The following is a 16,240-nucleotide window of genomic DNA, read 5'->3' on the forward strand; positions in this document are numbered from 1 at the left end:
TTATTCCAGGTGACACTGTTTTGGTCAAATCACTGAACCCTTGGAAAGCTGGTAAAGCTGCGTATGGACCCCCAACAACCGTGATCGCAGTGACCCGAACCGCTGTGCTTACATCGGGATCAGCACAGTGGATACACACCAGCCGGCTGAAGAAATCACCAGTAGCTGACGCGTCCGACAAGCAAAATGCACCTAAACACATTCACATATAGTACAAAATTTGTTATATGATTTCATGCTGAGGGACTGGCCCTTGGCTGCACCACACACCAAGGAAGTACTCCTTGTCCCTGTATGTCAATACACTTTAGCATTGGTATTATAACTTGATAGATATCCTTTCTGCCTATTAACATCCTTTTGCTGACTCTTTGGTCCTTTCCTGAAAGGTTCTTGCAAAACCTTACTATAGGAATAATGGGCCCCATTCATTTGATAATATTGGCATTATTTTCAGTCTCAAAAAGTACAAAATGGGGGATAGTGGGCTTTCAGAGTCATCAACAACAGTGTAATGGTAAATTAGCTTGTGTGGTCTCCCTGGTAGCGGTAGGAGAGGTGGAGCCAGGAAAGGACTGTCTGGTTTGTCAAGCATTCCATACACCCTGGGTACCAGTCCTGGTAGATGATGTTATGACAGCAGCACTTAATCATAATTCATCCGACTGTCAGATCAATATGGGAGTACGGTTTATACGAAATGTATCTAAGGCAGCAGCTGCCAGTGGTAATCTCCCCGCATGGGCCCTGTTTGATCGTTCATGGCCAAACCACAGGACAGACTGTGACATTGGCATTTGTAAATGGTATTACCCCCATTTCAGAAATATGACCCTAGCAGTATTACCTGTGAAAGGTAGCACCTGTCTATGTTCTGCAGGCTTGCCTGATTGTCCATTTTTTGGTCACACGCTGTGTATAAATGAGGTATGGACATTAGGCACGGGACTGGGCAGATGCACAATAAATAATATAACAGGCACACCGTCTCTTTGCCCTGCGATCCTGGGCACTGGCATATCTGCAGCTATCATGTGGGTATGCGGTAGGATGGAATACTCCAGCCTACCCACTTTGATTGTTAGTCATACCCATCATCAATTTCCCTGAAAAGGATGTTGTACCCCAGCATTAACTATCCCATCTCTGGTCATATATACATGTTCGCAGTTGACATCTGACAGAGCTAAAAGGTCTGTAATTAATGGCACCCCTAATAGGTATGGTGGGTATGTACTGGCCAACCCATGGACTAATCCTGGAATGAACGCGGGTGGGAGTTTGTTCCTGGGAGGAGGAACTACTGCAGCCCTTAATAAAATTAACGGTTTGGCATGGCAGGTACTTAATTTAGCCAATAGGAGTGAAAACGCCATGGCATTACTCAATGATAAGGTAAATAAGATCCGTACCGCTGTCATGCAGAACCGCCTAGCCCTAGATCTCCTCTTGGCAAAGGAGGGAGGCATCTGCAAGGTCATTAATGAAACGTGTTGCTTTGACATCCCTAGTTACTATAACAGCATTACTGACATCATTTTGCACATGAAGACCGCTATTGCTGAGCCTCCACCCGCCGATGATTCTTGGTTCAGTTGGTTAACTGAGCTTGTCGGCCCTTGGGGATCTTGGCTCATAAACATATGTTTTCCCATACTCCTGATTATTGTGTTGATTCTTGTTTGTGGACCCTGTTTATTGTCACTCCTGTCTTCTTTCATAACTCTCATTTCTACCTCCGTGATTAATCATGCTAATGTTGCCTTGGTGCCTGCATATGAGAAAGGTCTATATACTGATATGTGATTCCTTTGGAATCAAAGAGGGGCGTGTTAGATACTGGAGCCTTTCTGTCTTCAGGCACCCAACGCAAGGTCTCTGCCTATCAGCCATGACATGGCGGTTTGACCGCGAGCTGGTCGCCCGAGGTCATCCGCTCCCTCTTCTTGTCTCCTTTACCGCTCCCTTTCTGTTTCTCTCTCTCCCTGTCTCTCTTTAAGGACAGCAGTGGCTGATGACGGGCACGGGAACAGCTAGTGGCTCGTTCATGCAGAGAACATCTAATCTTTACTAACCTTGTTTCTTTCCTTTCTACATAGACCCTTAGAACATGCCTCACTTTTCCCCGTCATCCTGTAGATTTAGGACACATATATACTCTGCTCTTATCACAGTGTGTTCAGTTCTTCTTAAAAGGGTAACATCGCAATTCTAAATTGTATTATAGTAAAGCAAAACATTAAAGGTTATTTGGTTGTACTATTCTATTGATCCTATAATCAGTGGCTATCAACAAGAAATGATCAAGCACAGTTTTATTGGGTGTGTGTCTGGAAAGAGAACTACAGCACCCGGTGAGAATTTTGGTTCAAGATTAATCATCATGCAAATGATTGTGATTAACGCTTTGTCTGTTTAATTCAACTATTATACTATAAACCTAATATTTTAATAGGGCTGGCAACTTTCTAGATCCGATTATTACACGTGTGTGAAGTACAGGTGCTGTAGCTTTACAAAATAGAAAATGTCCACAGTAGCCTAATTATAATATATACATCCAAAATAAACACCAGAAGCCTGGACTAATACTAATGTACATAAGTGCATTAAATCTAGGTAGGACTGCTCTTTAGGTAGGATAACAAAACACTTGTCCCGCCATATAAAAGAAATGAGAGCGTGATAAGGACTCCAAGTCGCCACCAGATGGCGCCCGAGACCGCTTAAACGTATTCCAGTCGGAGCTGCCATTTACATTAACATGCCAGGGTACACACACTGGATGTTTAATCTTTCTAATGGGTAAACTATATTTTAATAGTCAGGAAATATTTTTTTAAATTATTAATCAGTTAAGGAATTCAAGCTGTTGCATTTTTCTGAGGTGAGGGAATATTGCATAACCCTGTACTGGCCAAATAATTCGATTTGATGTGCTATTTTGTGGATTAATGCCATACCAGGTATGGTGGCAACTTCCATCGAAAACTACTTTATCATCACAAACTACATCTAAGGAACTACCAGAAACGTAAGTAACGTTAACATTTTGCTTTTTGCAACATGTTTATTCTTCGTCGTTAGCGATAGTTTTATCTGAGAAGTGTAGTTGAATTGCTAGTCTGACGGAGAAGACTCAAGCGCTAGAAGTGCTCTGGTTATAGGGGACTTTATTTTGCGACACGTGAAATTAGCAGGCCTTTAGGGAGACCAGCAGCAACAGTTAGCTGTATAGCAGGTGCCAGGGCGCCGGATGTTGCAGGTAGTGTTAAGGTTTTAGGCAAGCATGGGTTTTCTAAGATAGTTATTCACGTAGGAGCTAACGATATACGCCTTCGTCAGTCAGAGATTACTAAAAATAATATTGAAGAGGTGTGTCAATTAGCGAAGGCGATGTCCGATGCTGTAGTATGCGCTTAATAACATAATTAGTATTAAAGTAACTGATTCACAGAAAACTCCTTTTATCTAAAGCTGGGTTTGCTAAATGTTAGATCATCAGCGTCTAAAATGCTCATGATAACTGAAATACTAACAGATCATAGATGTAATGTACTTTTCCTAACAGAAACCTGGATCAAGCCAAACGAGTACATAGCTTTAAATGCAGCGTGTCCTTCTGGCTACAGCTATGTACACCACCCTCGTCTAACTAGCCGCGGAGCTGACATTGCAGTTATTTCTATTGACACATTAAGCATAAACCAGAAAGCCTTTGAAATGATTTTTACTAGCATAAATCATGTAGCCAGCGATAAAAAGCCCATCCAGCCTCTTCCAGTAATTGGCATCTACAGGCCACCAGGACGCTACTCAGAATTTATTAAGGAATTTGCAGATTTCCTTTACATTTTTGTTGGTGATTTCAACAATATTCACTTTGATAGTGGCCAAGACCCTCTGATGGGCCTTTAGTTCTATATTAGAATCAGTTCGTTTTACCCAATGTATAACAGAACCCATACACTCTGGTGGACATACGCCTGACTTAGTACTGAGCTATGGTGTAGATGTAGTTATACTACTCCATCTCAGACCATTCCTTAATTTCATTTGAACTATGTACGCACAATCACATCAGCCACTGCACCTGGTTTTATTGGCAATCTACCAGACATATCATTTGCGACTAGGATGCCCTCACACCCTACAGAACTTGGTCAAATAACTGAATGCTTAGAATCAGTATTCTGCTGCACACAACTCCGAGGACTGGAAATCATTATACCAGTCATGGTAGTCGGACGCAGTCCCTTGTGACTCCTCCACTTCCGTCCCAGGACCACATTCCCGTATTGTGGGAGTCAGCAGGGTAGCCAAGAACACGGGGGAATTGCATGCACGAGCTGGGGAAGTGTGTCTACTCCCCTTCCTCCCCTTCTTCCTACCCTTCCCAGGCATCCTTCTTCGGTTGGTGTTTCTGTAACGTCTCGAGGTAAACAGGATGCGGGGAAGAGGCACGATTAACCAGACGTTTATTACACACACGAATGATACATAAAACAACCCACATGCTCTGTACACCTTAAACATCAACAAACACACTACGACACAGGGGATGTATATACATTAAAGACGATTACACATAATGCAGAACAGGTGGACAACACGAGAGGACATGGCAACACGGATGAACACACAAACCAAGACGTTTGAGGAGGGGGTGGGGCCATAACATGACATTGGCAGTCTCCCAGACATACTATTTGTGACTAGGATGCCCTCAAACGCCACAGAACTTCATCAAATAACTGAATGCTTAGAATCAGTATTCTGCTGCACACTTAATGATGTTGCCCCACTTAAGAATAAAAAAATTAGGGACAAAAAATTGGTACCTTGGTATAATGACCACATTTGCAATTTAAATCAAAACACTTTCACATTTTAAATAAAAAATTGAACGTAAATGGCGCCACACTAAGCTTGTAGTCTTCCGGCTTGCATGGAAGGAGAACCTTCTCAAGTTTAGAAAAGCACTTATTACCGCTCGAACAGCTTATCTCTCAAACCTAATAGAAAAAGAAAAAAATAATCCTAGATTTCTTTTTAGTACAATTGCCCATCTAACTAAGAATAAGATTGACACCAATGCTCAGATTACATCACCACCATAGTAGTAAAGAGTTCATGAATTTCTACAATGAGAAAATAAAGCACATTAGAGATAACGTTAAGAGCATTAATATGACATCGGGCAACTACTTAGGTACAACCAAGAACAACCAAGCCAAAAATGACTTTTGAATCTTTTACACCTATCCAAGAGCCAGAAATTGCATATCTGATGTTGCGCTCAAAGTCCTCCAGTGCTTACTAGATTCACTGCCCACACACTTTCTTAAAGAAATTCTACCTGAAGTAATTGAACCTTTACTAAATTTAATAAACTAATCCTTAAATATTGGCTACGTTACTAAATCATTCAAATTTGCAGTAATCAGACCACTTCTCAAAAAATCTAACCTCAACCCATGTCAGCTGTCAAACTACAGACCGATCTCAAACCTACCATTTATTTCCAAGATCCTAGAAAAAGCTGTAGTTCAGCAGCTAAGCGCATATCTGAATCAGAACCGAATGCATAAAGGATGTTGAGAAACTTTCTCTCACTTAATCCTGACAAAACAGAGGTGCTTCTATTAGACACAGAGACAGCTAGATCCTCTAATTACTCAAAGAACCTCAATGAAATCACAGTCACATCTTCCCTCACAGATAAAGATCTTGGCGGTATCATGGATCCCAGTCTCTCGTTCGAAGCTCATGTAAATAATATTTCTAGGAAGGCCTTTCTCCACCTTAGGAACATTTCTAAGATTAGAAACATGCTCTCCTCACATGATGCAGAAAAGCTAGTCCATGCATTTATTACTTCAAGATTGGACTATTGTAATGCCCTACTATTAGGCTGTACTACTAAGTGGTTAAACAAGCTCCAGCTAGTTCAAAATGCAGCAGGCAGAGTGCTCATTAGAACGACAAAATCTGAATCCATCACGGCTATCTAAGATACTTTACATTGGCTCCCAATAAAATTTCATATTGATTATAAAATACTTCTAATTACCTACAAAGCATTGAATGGTCTTGCCCCACAGTTCCTTAGAGAACTCTTAGTTCATTATAAACCACCATGTCTGCTTAGATCGAAAGGTGCAGGTTCTTTACCTGTACCAAGACACTTTACTTGTTTTTTCATTTTATAATTATATTTTTCTCGGTAATTGTTATTATTGTGGTGACTGTTGTCGGCCAGAGGAGGATGGGCCCACCGTTTAGTTTTAGTTCCTCTCAAGGTTTCTTCCTCATGCTCTAGTGGGGTTTTTTCTTGCCACTGTCAGCCTTGGCTTGCTCACTGGTGGCTTGGACTTGGACATTTGTAAAGGTGCTTTGTGACATCTGTTCTAAAAAGCGCTATATAAATAACTTTTGATTTTGATTTTTGATTTGATCCCCTGAGGAAAAGCCAGAGTAGCTCCCACTCTGAGGCAGATGCTTCCTCTGTGAGCCATTTCCCACCACTGGATGAGCCCCAGAGAGAGTGAAGGATCCGCGGCCCACAGGCTGCTGTCAGAGAAGAGCGGCCCCACTTCAGGCAGGTGGCAAAGAGCTATAATTACAGAGCATACCTAAAAATACACAAATGGCATGCTTTGGAAAAATAAATATAAAAATTAGTGAGGGTCACCCTGACAGCGAATACATTTGTTTCTGTGTTTTTAAAAGTTGATTTTATTAATGAAACCTGTTTAGCATTACCGATATCATAACACCAGGTATGTGCACCGTGTTCTAACGCTGTTTTAGGGAGAAGAAGAAGGGGAGCTTGACTCTGGTGCAGTCTCTGGCCCAGAACCACACCGACATCCTGCTTCCCAAGCTCCACGATGTGTGCCTGACTGTGGTCCAGAGGGGCCCTCTCAGGGACAAAAGATTCTCTAATCAAATCATATAAACAATGGCCCAAAAAGGATCTTCGCATTTTGCTGTCCGAGCTGGAATTGCTCTGTTTTGTGACCAAAATGGTTCTAACCTGATGAAGAGTCAATTTGGAATGTTCTAGCGAGGAATATCTTGTCCTTAAACATGGTAGGTAGTACAAACTGATGCTTTTCCTTCTCTGACACACCAAGTAAATCTGCCACATATCGGATGAGTCCGATCGGCGTGTTTAAACAGGCACATCCCCATGGAGTGCCTGAACACCTGAGCCCCATGTCCACTGTCTCAGTTGAAGAATCTGAGCTCCATGGTGTCGCGTGCTTCCATGACAACACTGGCGCACATGTCCACCGACCTGTGGAGGGCCATGGACGCCAAGGCGGAGTTGGTTGCCTGCATGCTGCCGCACAAGGCGGGCGAAAGCAACCTCTTCATCAGGGAGGACAAGGACCTTGCGCTCGGTGCCATGGTGCAGAGCTGCTCGCCCACTCAGGTCATTCATGCTCTGCTGGCCGGGGAACTCAGGAAGGATCACCTCACCAACACCTCTATAAATTTGTTTTGAAAACGGTCATGCAGCCATTTGACCAAAATAAATTACACTGCCAAAAGAGACTTTTAGTAGAAGACAGAAACACATTTATAGTACAGCAGAGCCCTGCTACTACGAGGCAGTAATAGTGGAATCTAGACGCTATAATAGGTTCATAATAATTACACGCTATAATAGGTTTCCAATGTTGGGCAGTAGTTTAGCTGGGGCCTGGGAATATTGACATACCTATCGATATCTTGGTGCCCTTTTTTTTTTTTGGCTCCTCCTACAGGTCCAGCAGTCTGTGATGTCATCCCACGATAGATCAGGAAGCAGCTCCCTTCGTCACCAGCTCCCTGACCAGCCCTACCATTGGCCCGTGGCCTACTCGCTCGGCCAGAGGAAAGCCTGTATCCTTACCTGTGAGAGGAAGAGGAACACGGAGAGACATGAGGGATTCGGACATTGAACATCAGCTCGATTATTGAACTTGATTATTGTAGTTTCTGGGCTTATTGTTTGTTTTAATGCCTTCATTTTTTAAAAAAAATAGTGTTTTTTACAAACAGACTAACAAACTGTATTAAATGTATCTCAAATGCAATGTGTGATTAATGTGTTTAACAAGTTGATTGTTGTATTTTGAATTCCATGGGAGGTGTAACTATAAAAAATAGTTCTTTGGCACTTAGTGGCAGTATTTGTTCAAAACACATGTAACATCAAGCTCTTATGTAACCTTTATAGGATCTTCACCTCAGACTTTGAATTTTGGCTTAATTTAAAGGGATATTGTGGGGTAATTGGAGCTAATTCTATAACTATAGTAGTGAACTGTATTACTACAGAGAAATCTTTTTGGGATTGTGTGTGTTTAAAATAGAAAACAAAAATTGAAACAGGTAATTTATCAGGTTTCAGATTTCCTGTTCTGCTGGACTGAGGGCATGTTGCTATATTGACAAAATCCAAGTAACTGCAAAATCTTTAAATAGTACAATATATAAACACAGGCAGTGGTAGTTCAACGGTTAAGGTACTTGACTTGTTCTCGGAAGATTGCTGGTTCACTGCCACGTTGCCACTGTTGGGCCCCCGCGCAAAACCCTTAACCCTCAATTGCTCAAATCGTACTCAGTCATAATTGTCGCTTTGAATAAAAGTGTCAGCTAAATGACATAAATGTAATCAGCACAGTCAAAGATTGATTAACCACACTAAGTCCAATACTAAGAGACTGGTACAGTGGATGAGGCACAGAGCAGGATACAGCACTATTTTTTGCTTTCCATCAGCAAGTGCTACCTGGATGCAGTCTTGCTACTTGGGGATTTTGCAGGCTTTGACTCCTTGGGTGTGTGATGAGGATTTTGCTTCAGTTAAACTCCTCATGAACATGTCTGACAAACCTGCACGTATGCTCTACCAGGACCTCATTTAATACTTCTCTTTCAGTAACTTGGAGCCTGTGGTTTTTGTTTGCTATTTCTGACATAACTGGGCAACATTTTACATTTAATGTATATATGGAATCCACAGAATCTATACCATAATACTGTAAAGAAATAGTATACTTTATACATTGTAGCTAGTCCATGCTAGAAGCTCCCAAACAACTCCACATAAACTTCAGCTCAAATAAGCCTCTTCCTTTCCATGATGTCCAAAAGTATTGGCGTTCAAATCATTCTTATAATAAATGGGAAGCTGATTGACAGCACGCGGACCTTTAAACGGTTAAAAGGAGAACTAAATAAGACAAGTGAAGGGTCTACGTTTTCATCTATACCTCCTCCATTTGTTGAAACACCTGCCAATCACGCCACTTGCCCAGGAAACATATGAAGTCACCCACCCCACTTTTTATGTAATTGAATTTTCTTTGACAAAATCTGAAGTTATCTTATACTGGAAGCATGTTTTAAAATGCCATTTAAAATGACAGCCACGATTGTTGTGGAAATTTACCAGAAAAGCACAAAATATTTAGCGTGGGATTCTGGAGAACGGATGCATGTAGACGGCTGAAATCGGTAAGCAGGTACATGTATTAGTCCTAAGAAATGTTATGTTGATAAATGTAGTATTTAATATTCGATGCTATCAAGTGATTTATATGAGTCTGCCAGTTTGGGCCCGTAGGTGCAGCAGTTTATGACGTTACACCTGTCCATGTCACCTTGTTGCCATGGAACGAAGAGTCCGTAGAGTAGCGAATTGATATTTGGTGGAAATCTTCTCACTCCGGTCGATATAGTGCTAATAATTTCAATTCTTTAAATTAAGAACCACAGAACAACATGGATGATCATGAATTATATCCGTTCGGTTTTCTTGAGCCTTCTTTCCGTAAGGTTAAAGGTGGGAAAATAATCAACACTGAGGGTAAATTATGAAGTTAACTAGCGGTTAGCGTTAGCGTTAGCTAGCTAGCGTTAGCTAAATCATAGATCGTGTTTTGTTGTTGTTGTTGTTGTTGTTTTTTTTAAAATCTGCTGTTTTAGTTTTAATTTTGAATATAGCCCCTAACTAGATCTGCATAGCATTCCTTTGGTTAGTGGCCCTGTTTTCATCTTTCCCTAAAGGAATATTCTCTTCCCCTTCAGATTCCTCCAGTGGGATCGCCAAGAAAGTAAAATTCGAGAGCAATTACTACCTGCGGAGTCCTGGTCCTCGGATTCGGCCGGGGACGCCCTGGCCCTCGGATCCAGGGTTCAGTTCAACCGATGGCTTACCTGCCCTGGTCTTTTCCCCCTCTGGAGCCTCAGACAAGGCTGCGTCGTCGTCCAGCCAGCGGGGAGAAGACGCCCGTCAGAAGCGGTGCAGCCTGAAGAGGAAGAGAGAAGGGGAACACAGCAGCGACAGCGTACAGATCCTGGAGGATCTCTACACTCCTTCGTTGTCCAAGCGCGTGGCCAGGAGCGGAACAACCACCTCTTCCACCCAGTCCATTGCGTACTCCGGTTGTACCGCAGATAGCAGCAAATCGATAAGTGATTGCGAATACCAGCTGGTGCAGAATGAAATCCTCTGCTCTGCCTCCAACAGCTACGAGGTTCTGCACTACCTTGGTTGTGGAAGTTTTGGCCAGGTGGCCAAATGCTCCAAGAAGGACACCAATGAAATGGTTGCCATCAAGATCCTGAAAAACCATCCATTCTTTGCTCGACAGGGTCAGATCGAGGTGGGAAAGTTTTGCCTGCTTTTTTGGAGCTTTTGATATGGAATCAGCTGTAGCCCCGATTCTGTTTGTTGGTATCAGATGTGCTAACTCACACTGTGGAATCTGTATACAGCCAGGGTAGCACAAAAACACTTGTGTTTGGTATCAGCACACTAGTTCTAATTTTCAAAGCATCAGTAGGAACTAGTTCAGATAACACATCGACAGCTTGAAGCTTACTATAAAAAGAAGGCTTAGCTACAATTGCATAAGCCATACCTGTTTGGATGTGTATTAAAAAAAAAAGTGCAGAAAAATTAAATCTGTCTTTCCTCATTTGCTCCTCCTCAGGTGAGCATCCTGAGACGGCTGAGCAGGGAGAACGCAGACGAGTTCAACTTCGTGCGTGCGTATGAGTGCTTCCAGCACAAGAAGCACATGTGCCTGGTGTTCGAGATGCTGGGGCAGAGCCTCTACGACTTCCTGAAGGACAGCATGTTCAGCCCGCTTCTGTTGAAGTGCGTCCGGCCCGTGCTGCAGCAGGTCGCCAAAGCGCTCATGAAGCTGAAGAGCCTGGGCCTGATCCACACCGACCTCAAGCCCGAAAACATCATGCTGGTGGACCCCGTCAGGCAGCCGTACAGGGTCAAAGTCATCGACTTCGGCTCGGCTAGCCACGTCTCCGAGGCCGTGTGCTCCAGCTACCTGCAGACCAGATACTACCGGTGAGGGACACGTGCTGAGGCGTGTTAGAAATAAGTGTGCACTTGTTGCACTCGAGTGTGCTTTAGAGTAGAGCTGCACATTTTGGCAGTTGCGATGACCCTGCTACACATTAAAATCGTGATAAGCATTACAGTTAACTGGAGCACGACTGATTCATATTTGATTTATAAGTGGTTTAATTTTAGTGAGTCATGTGAGTGCTGTTATTTAGCAAAATACCTGATGAATCCTCTTCAATGTCTGAGATTAGTTAAGATGCTCCGAGTTGCAGGTTTTGGTAATATTAGTATTGGTCATGTCTGTACAAAACTGCTGTTGCATTGTAGCTATACCGTTAATTAACCGTGTTGTTTACCGAGTAACAGTGTTTAACTGCATTGATACTCTGTATTTACTTAATGGAAAACAGAACATCATTGTAGTGTCAGTGCATTTTTGCATATAGTTCCATGTTAGAATAGTGGGTGTGTAATGTAAAGTGGTGTGTAGGGGGGAAAAAAAAACCTGGACTCATCAACAAAATACTATTTAAACCTTTTACATTTTCATGAATGAATTCAGCACCGTTTGTGTTAAAGCAATTGCCGCCGAATCACCACAAACTACGGAATCAGCCGAGACTTATTTCATGATGGCGATATCTGTGTTTTTGGTCTAGGTCACCTGAGATCATCCTGGGTCTCCCTTTCTGCGAGGCCGTGGATATGTGGTCGCTGGGCTGTGTCATCGCCGAGCTGTTTCTGGGCTCCCCCCTGTATCCGGGAGCCTCTGAATATGATCAGGTAAGCACACGGGCCTTTGAGCTGTGCCTAGTCTTTTTCACGCATCTTGGGCTTGGATTCACGGAGCTCTGTAGAATTTCGCTGATTTGGGGTCGGTTCTTTCACTTTCTTTTCACACTTTTCTCACTGTGTGATGAAGACGTAAATCTTGTTTGTGAAAAGAGTGGCGTAGTGTTGCTAATGGAAATGGCCGTTCTTCTAACTATGCAGTTTGTTAGGGAGTCCATAATGGCTAGCAAGGAAGAGAGTGAATGTATGGTTTGAGCTTTTAGCTACTGCTTTGGCTAGCTTATTTTTAGGAATAATATAAATAAGAGTTTCTATGGCCTGTTTTTCTTTTCTTTTTTTTTTTATACATGCATTTTGAAAATGGAAGGATGAACACAAAATAAAGTCGTAATCCTCTTGCCGTGTGGTGTCTCTGCAGATCCGTTACATCTCCCAGACGCAGGGCCTACCAGCAGAGTACCTGCTGAGCGCAGGGACCAAGAGCAACTATTATTTCCACAGGAGCCCTGACTCCAGCTGCCCCCTGTGGAGACTCAAGGTTTGCCAGTCTTTAAATGCCAAATACCATGTGTTTGTTTCATAAGGGATGTAACTTAATGATGTCATGTAACTTTATGGTGGAGCTGAATGGTTGATTTTTTTTCTTTCCTTTCTCCAGACGCCTTCAGAGCATGAGGCAGAGCATGGCATCAAGTCCAAAGAGACACGGAAGTACATTTTCACCTGTCTTGACGACATGATGCAGGTTATTTTGGCTTTTGTGCACATAACTGTACGCATTGCTTTACTGTTGTGATGTGAATTTGAAGAACGTGAGAAACAGCTTCCACGGCTCACGTTGTAGAGCAGGTCGAGCAAGGTGCTAGCTCAAAGGTCGAGCGTTCGTGCCGTTATAATGAGGAACGCACATGAATCGCTCTGGAGAATGGCATCTACGAAAGGCAGAGCAATGCATAGTAACTTGCTGCAGAACTTGCTGCGTCTTAGGTGGATCGGTGCCCTCTGCTGGTGTTTAATATGACTCACCCCTGGGTCTCTCACGCAGGTCAATGCGACCAGTCTGGAAGGCGCAGACGTCTCGGCGGAGAAGGCAGACCGGCGGGAGTTCATCGACCTGCTGAAGAAGATGCTCACGCTGGACGCTGACAAACGGATCACGCCGATGAAGGCCCTGAAGCACCCGTTTGTCACCATGAGCCACCTCCTCCAGTTCCCTCAAAGTGCCCAGTGAGTTGTTCCAGGCCTTCCAATCTACATGTCACAGTTTTTAAAAAAAATTAAGGAACACCATCTTAATTTACAAATCCAAATGGTAGTACTGTAACTTGCCCCCCGCCCGTGTCTCTCTCTCTCTCTCTCTCTCTCGCTGCAGTGTGAAATCTTGCTTCCAGAAAATGGAGATCTGCAATCGGCAGTGCACAGGGTGTGATGGCAGCAAGAGCCTGTTTGGCAGTGGGGGTGGGGCGGGGGGCGGGGCCAGCACAGCTGCCAACCTCAATGACACCTTCAGCAGCTGGCTCGCCCAGCACAGCCAGGTGGGACAACCGGCACAGCAGGGCGGGTTCAAGAGGTCAAAAGATCGCCAAGCAGAGAGCCGGGCTAGGTACTCCCTGCTTCTTATTGCACTTTATAATGGCTGGCATTAACGCTAAAACTCCACACTAATTCAGTGCAAGGGAACCCTAGAACAGGACTTGAGACCTACTGGTCTAGTGTGTGGGTCTGCATTGTGGGTACAACTGTTGTAACAAGTGCTGGATGGCTCTGTGCCATCACACTTTGGTGATAGGTTGTGTGTGTTCACTCGAGTGTGCAGTGTGTGTTGAGAGTGTTGACGTGCTCCTCTGACCCTGTGCCAGACCTGTGTCCTCCCCCGTGCATGGCATGGGCGACGCATCGGAGCCCATTATCATCTCTGACACGCCTAGCCCAGCTATGAGCGTCATCATCATCTCCAGCGACTCGGAGGACGAAGATGACACCAAAGTCCAGCCCACCAGGTGCCCTCGCCTCGCCTTTTTAAAGCCATTATGAAATCCTTCCTAACACTTTCCTTGCTGTCACTCATCTTGTTGTTTAACCCTTCCTTCCCTTCCTTGGCCCCAACTCCCAGCTGCGGCGGGCAAACGTCATGAGCTGGGTGACGGCGCAGCACTCCGACATGTCCACATACATCCCGCTCAGCCCCAAGCGTCTGTCCAAGTTCGTGTAGAGCGCCACCAACCTGCCCAAGTGTTTTTTTGTTTTTGTTTTTTTTTACTTTGAATAAAAAACTTTGAATTGAAGTCGCTGACTGTGCCATGCCTTTCTGTGGGAGGCCCCATTTTTAACATTTTTTTTAACAATACCCATATTTTTATACATTTATATTTTGATGTTGATGGTTTTGGTTCTGTGTGAAGTTAAAATATTTTTTTATGCTGCACTTGGCCTCAATTAATGTATTTTAAACATATTGGATGTGAGTCCTTGACCAGCATGTCAATAAAGCTTCATCTAGTTGCTCTTGTCACAATGTGTTCAGTTCTTCTTAAAAGGGTAACATCGCAATTCTAAATTGTATTACAGTAAAGCAAAACATTAAAGGTTATTTGGTTGTACTATTCTATTGATCCTATAGTCAGTGGCTATCAATAAGAAATGATCAAGCACAGTTTTATTGGGTGTGTGTCTGGAAAGAGAACTACAGCTCCCGGCGAGATTTTTGGTTCAAGATTAATCATCATGCAAATTATTGTGATTAACGCGTTGTCTGTTTAATGAAACTATTATACTATAAATCTAATATTTTAATAGGGCTGGCAACTTTCTAGATCCGATTACTACACGTGTGTGAAGTACAGGTGCTGTAGCTATACAAAATACAAATGTCCACAGTAGCCTAATTATAATATATGCATCCAAAATAAACACCAGAAGCCTGGACTAATGCTAATGTACATAAGTGCATTAAATCTAGGTAGAACTGTTCGATAGGTAGGATAACAAAACACTTGTCCCGCCATACAAAAGAAATGAGAGCGTGATAAGGACTCCAAGTCGCCACCAGATGGCGCCCGAAACCGCTTAAATGTATTCCAGTCGGAGATGCCTTTTACCTTAACATGCCAGGATACACACTCACTGGATGTTTAATCTTTCGAATGGGTCAGCTATATTTTTCTAGTCAGGAAAGATTTTTTATTATTATTAATCAGTTAAGTAATTCAAGCTGTTGCATTTTGCTGAGTTGAGGGAATATTGCATAACCCTGTACTAGCCAAATAATTAGATTTGATGTGCTATTTTGTGGATTAATACCATACCTGGCATGGTTTTAATGGCACATGGTCAATACTTGCTGTCAAAATACAGAGGTTCATAAGGACCTCCTTCCTTCATAAGGAGACTCCTGTTTTTGAAACTGTTTCACGCTAACACCACTGTTTCTGCATACTAGCTCTTACTGCTTTTTTGCAACATGTTTATTCTTCGCCGTTAGCAATAGTTTTATCTGTGAGAAGTGTAGATGAATTGCTGTTCTGTGACGTGGGAGACAAGGCAGGATGCAAAGACGAGCCGTGGTTCACATGAGACAGATGTTTATTAACACACAAAACAAAATGAAACCAAACACGAAGAACATTAAGCACTAACATCGGAGGCTCGTTGCTTTCAGAGTCCTCTGACCCGGTCTATAAACCACAGGAAGGATCCTCATGGCGGGCCTCCTCCACCTCCACTGATGGATCCTCAGAGCGGTCGGATTCGGTGTCCGACCTGAGGCCGACGTCAACATACTCCTCACTCCTGCTGTAATCCTCATAGTCCTCCTGGTAGTCCGTGGGGGGAGAGTAGGACCCTGCAGAGTCAGACCCTGGATATTGGTAGTCGTAATCGTACGGGTCCCGGTAATCCAGTGAAGGTAGGCAGGACTCTGCAGCATCTGATCCTGGACCACCACCAGGGCCCCCCCAAAATCCTCCAGAGATACTCTCCCCCGATGTGATGACAGGGAGTGTTCCCACAAGCATGGAGGATTCTCCTGCATGGGTTGGGTAGAAGCAGCTACACTGCTTCTTCCCCTTTTTCTTCTTT

General features: G+C 43.4%; 1 protein-coding gene across 1 annotated transcript; it reads left to right on the top strand.

Moving 5' to 3' along the window:
• The first annotated feature begins 7,291 nt into the window (after positions 1–7,291).
• Positions 7,292–14,375, top strand: LOC145655907 (homeodomain-interacting protein kinase 1-like). The gene is made up of 10 exons (XM_081709372.1): positions 7,292–7,409; positions 10,252–10,667; positions 10,998–11,371; positions 12,031–12,154; positions 12,582–12,701; positions 12,822–12,908; positions 13,209–13,390; positions 13,536–13,766; positions 14,023–14,149; positions 14,277–14,375. The coding sequence occupies exons 1-10, from the start codon at positions 7,292–7,294 to the stop codon at positions 14,373–14,375; spliced, it is 1,878 nt and encodes a 625-aa protein (XP_081565498.1).
• Positions 14,376–16,240: the final 1,865 nt, after the last annotated feature.

Source organism: Electrophorus electricus, unplaced genomic scaffold (assembly GCF_041902795.1).
Source record: "Electrophorus electricus isolate QZ-2024a unplaced genomic scaffold, ASM4190279v1 Scaffold39, whole genome shotgun sequence".
NCBI lineage: Eukaryota > Metazoa > Chordata > Actinopteri > Gymnotiformes > Gymnotidae > Electrophorus > Electrophorus electricus.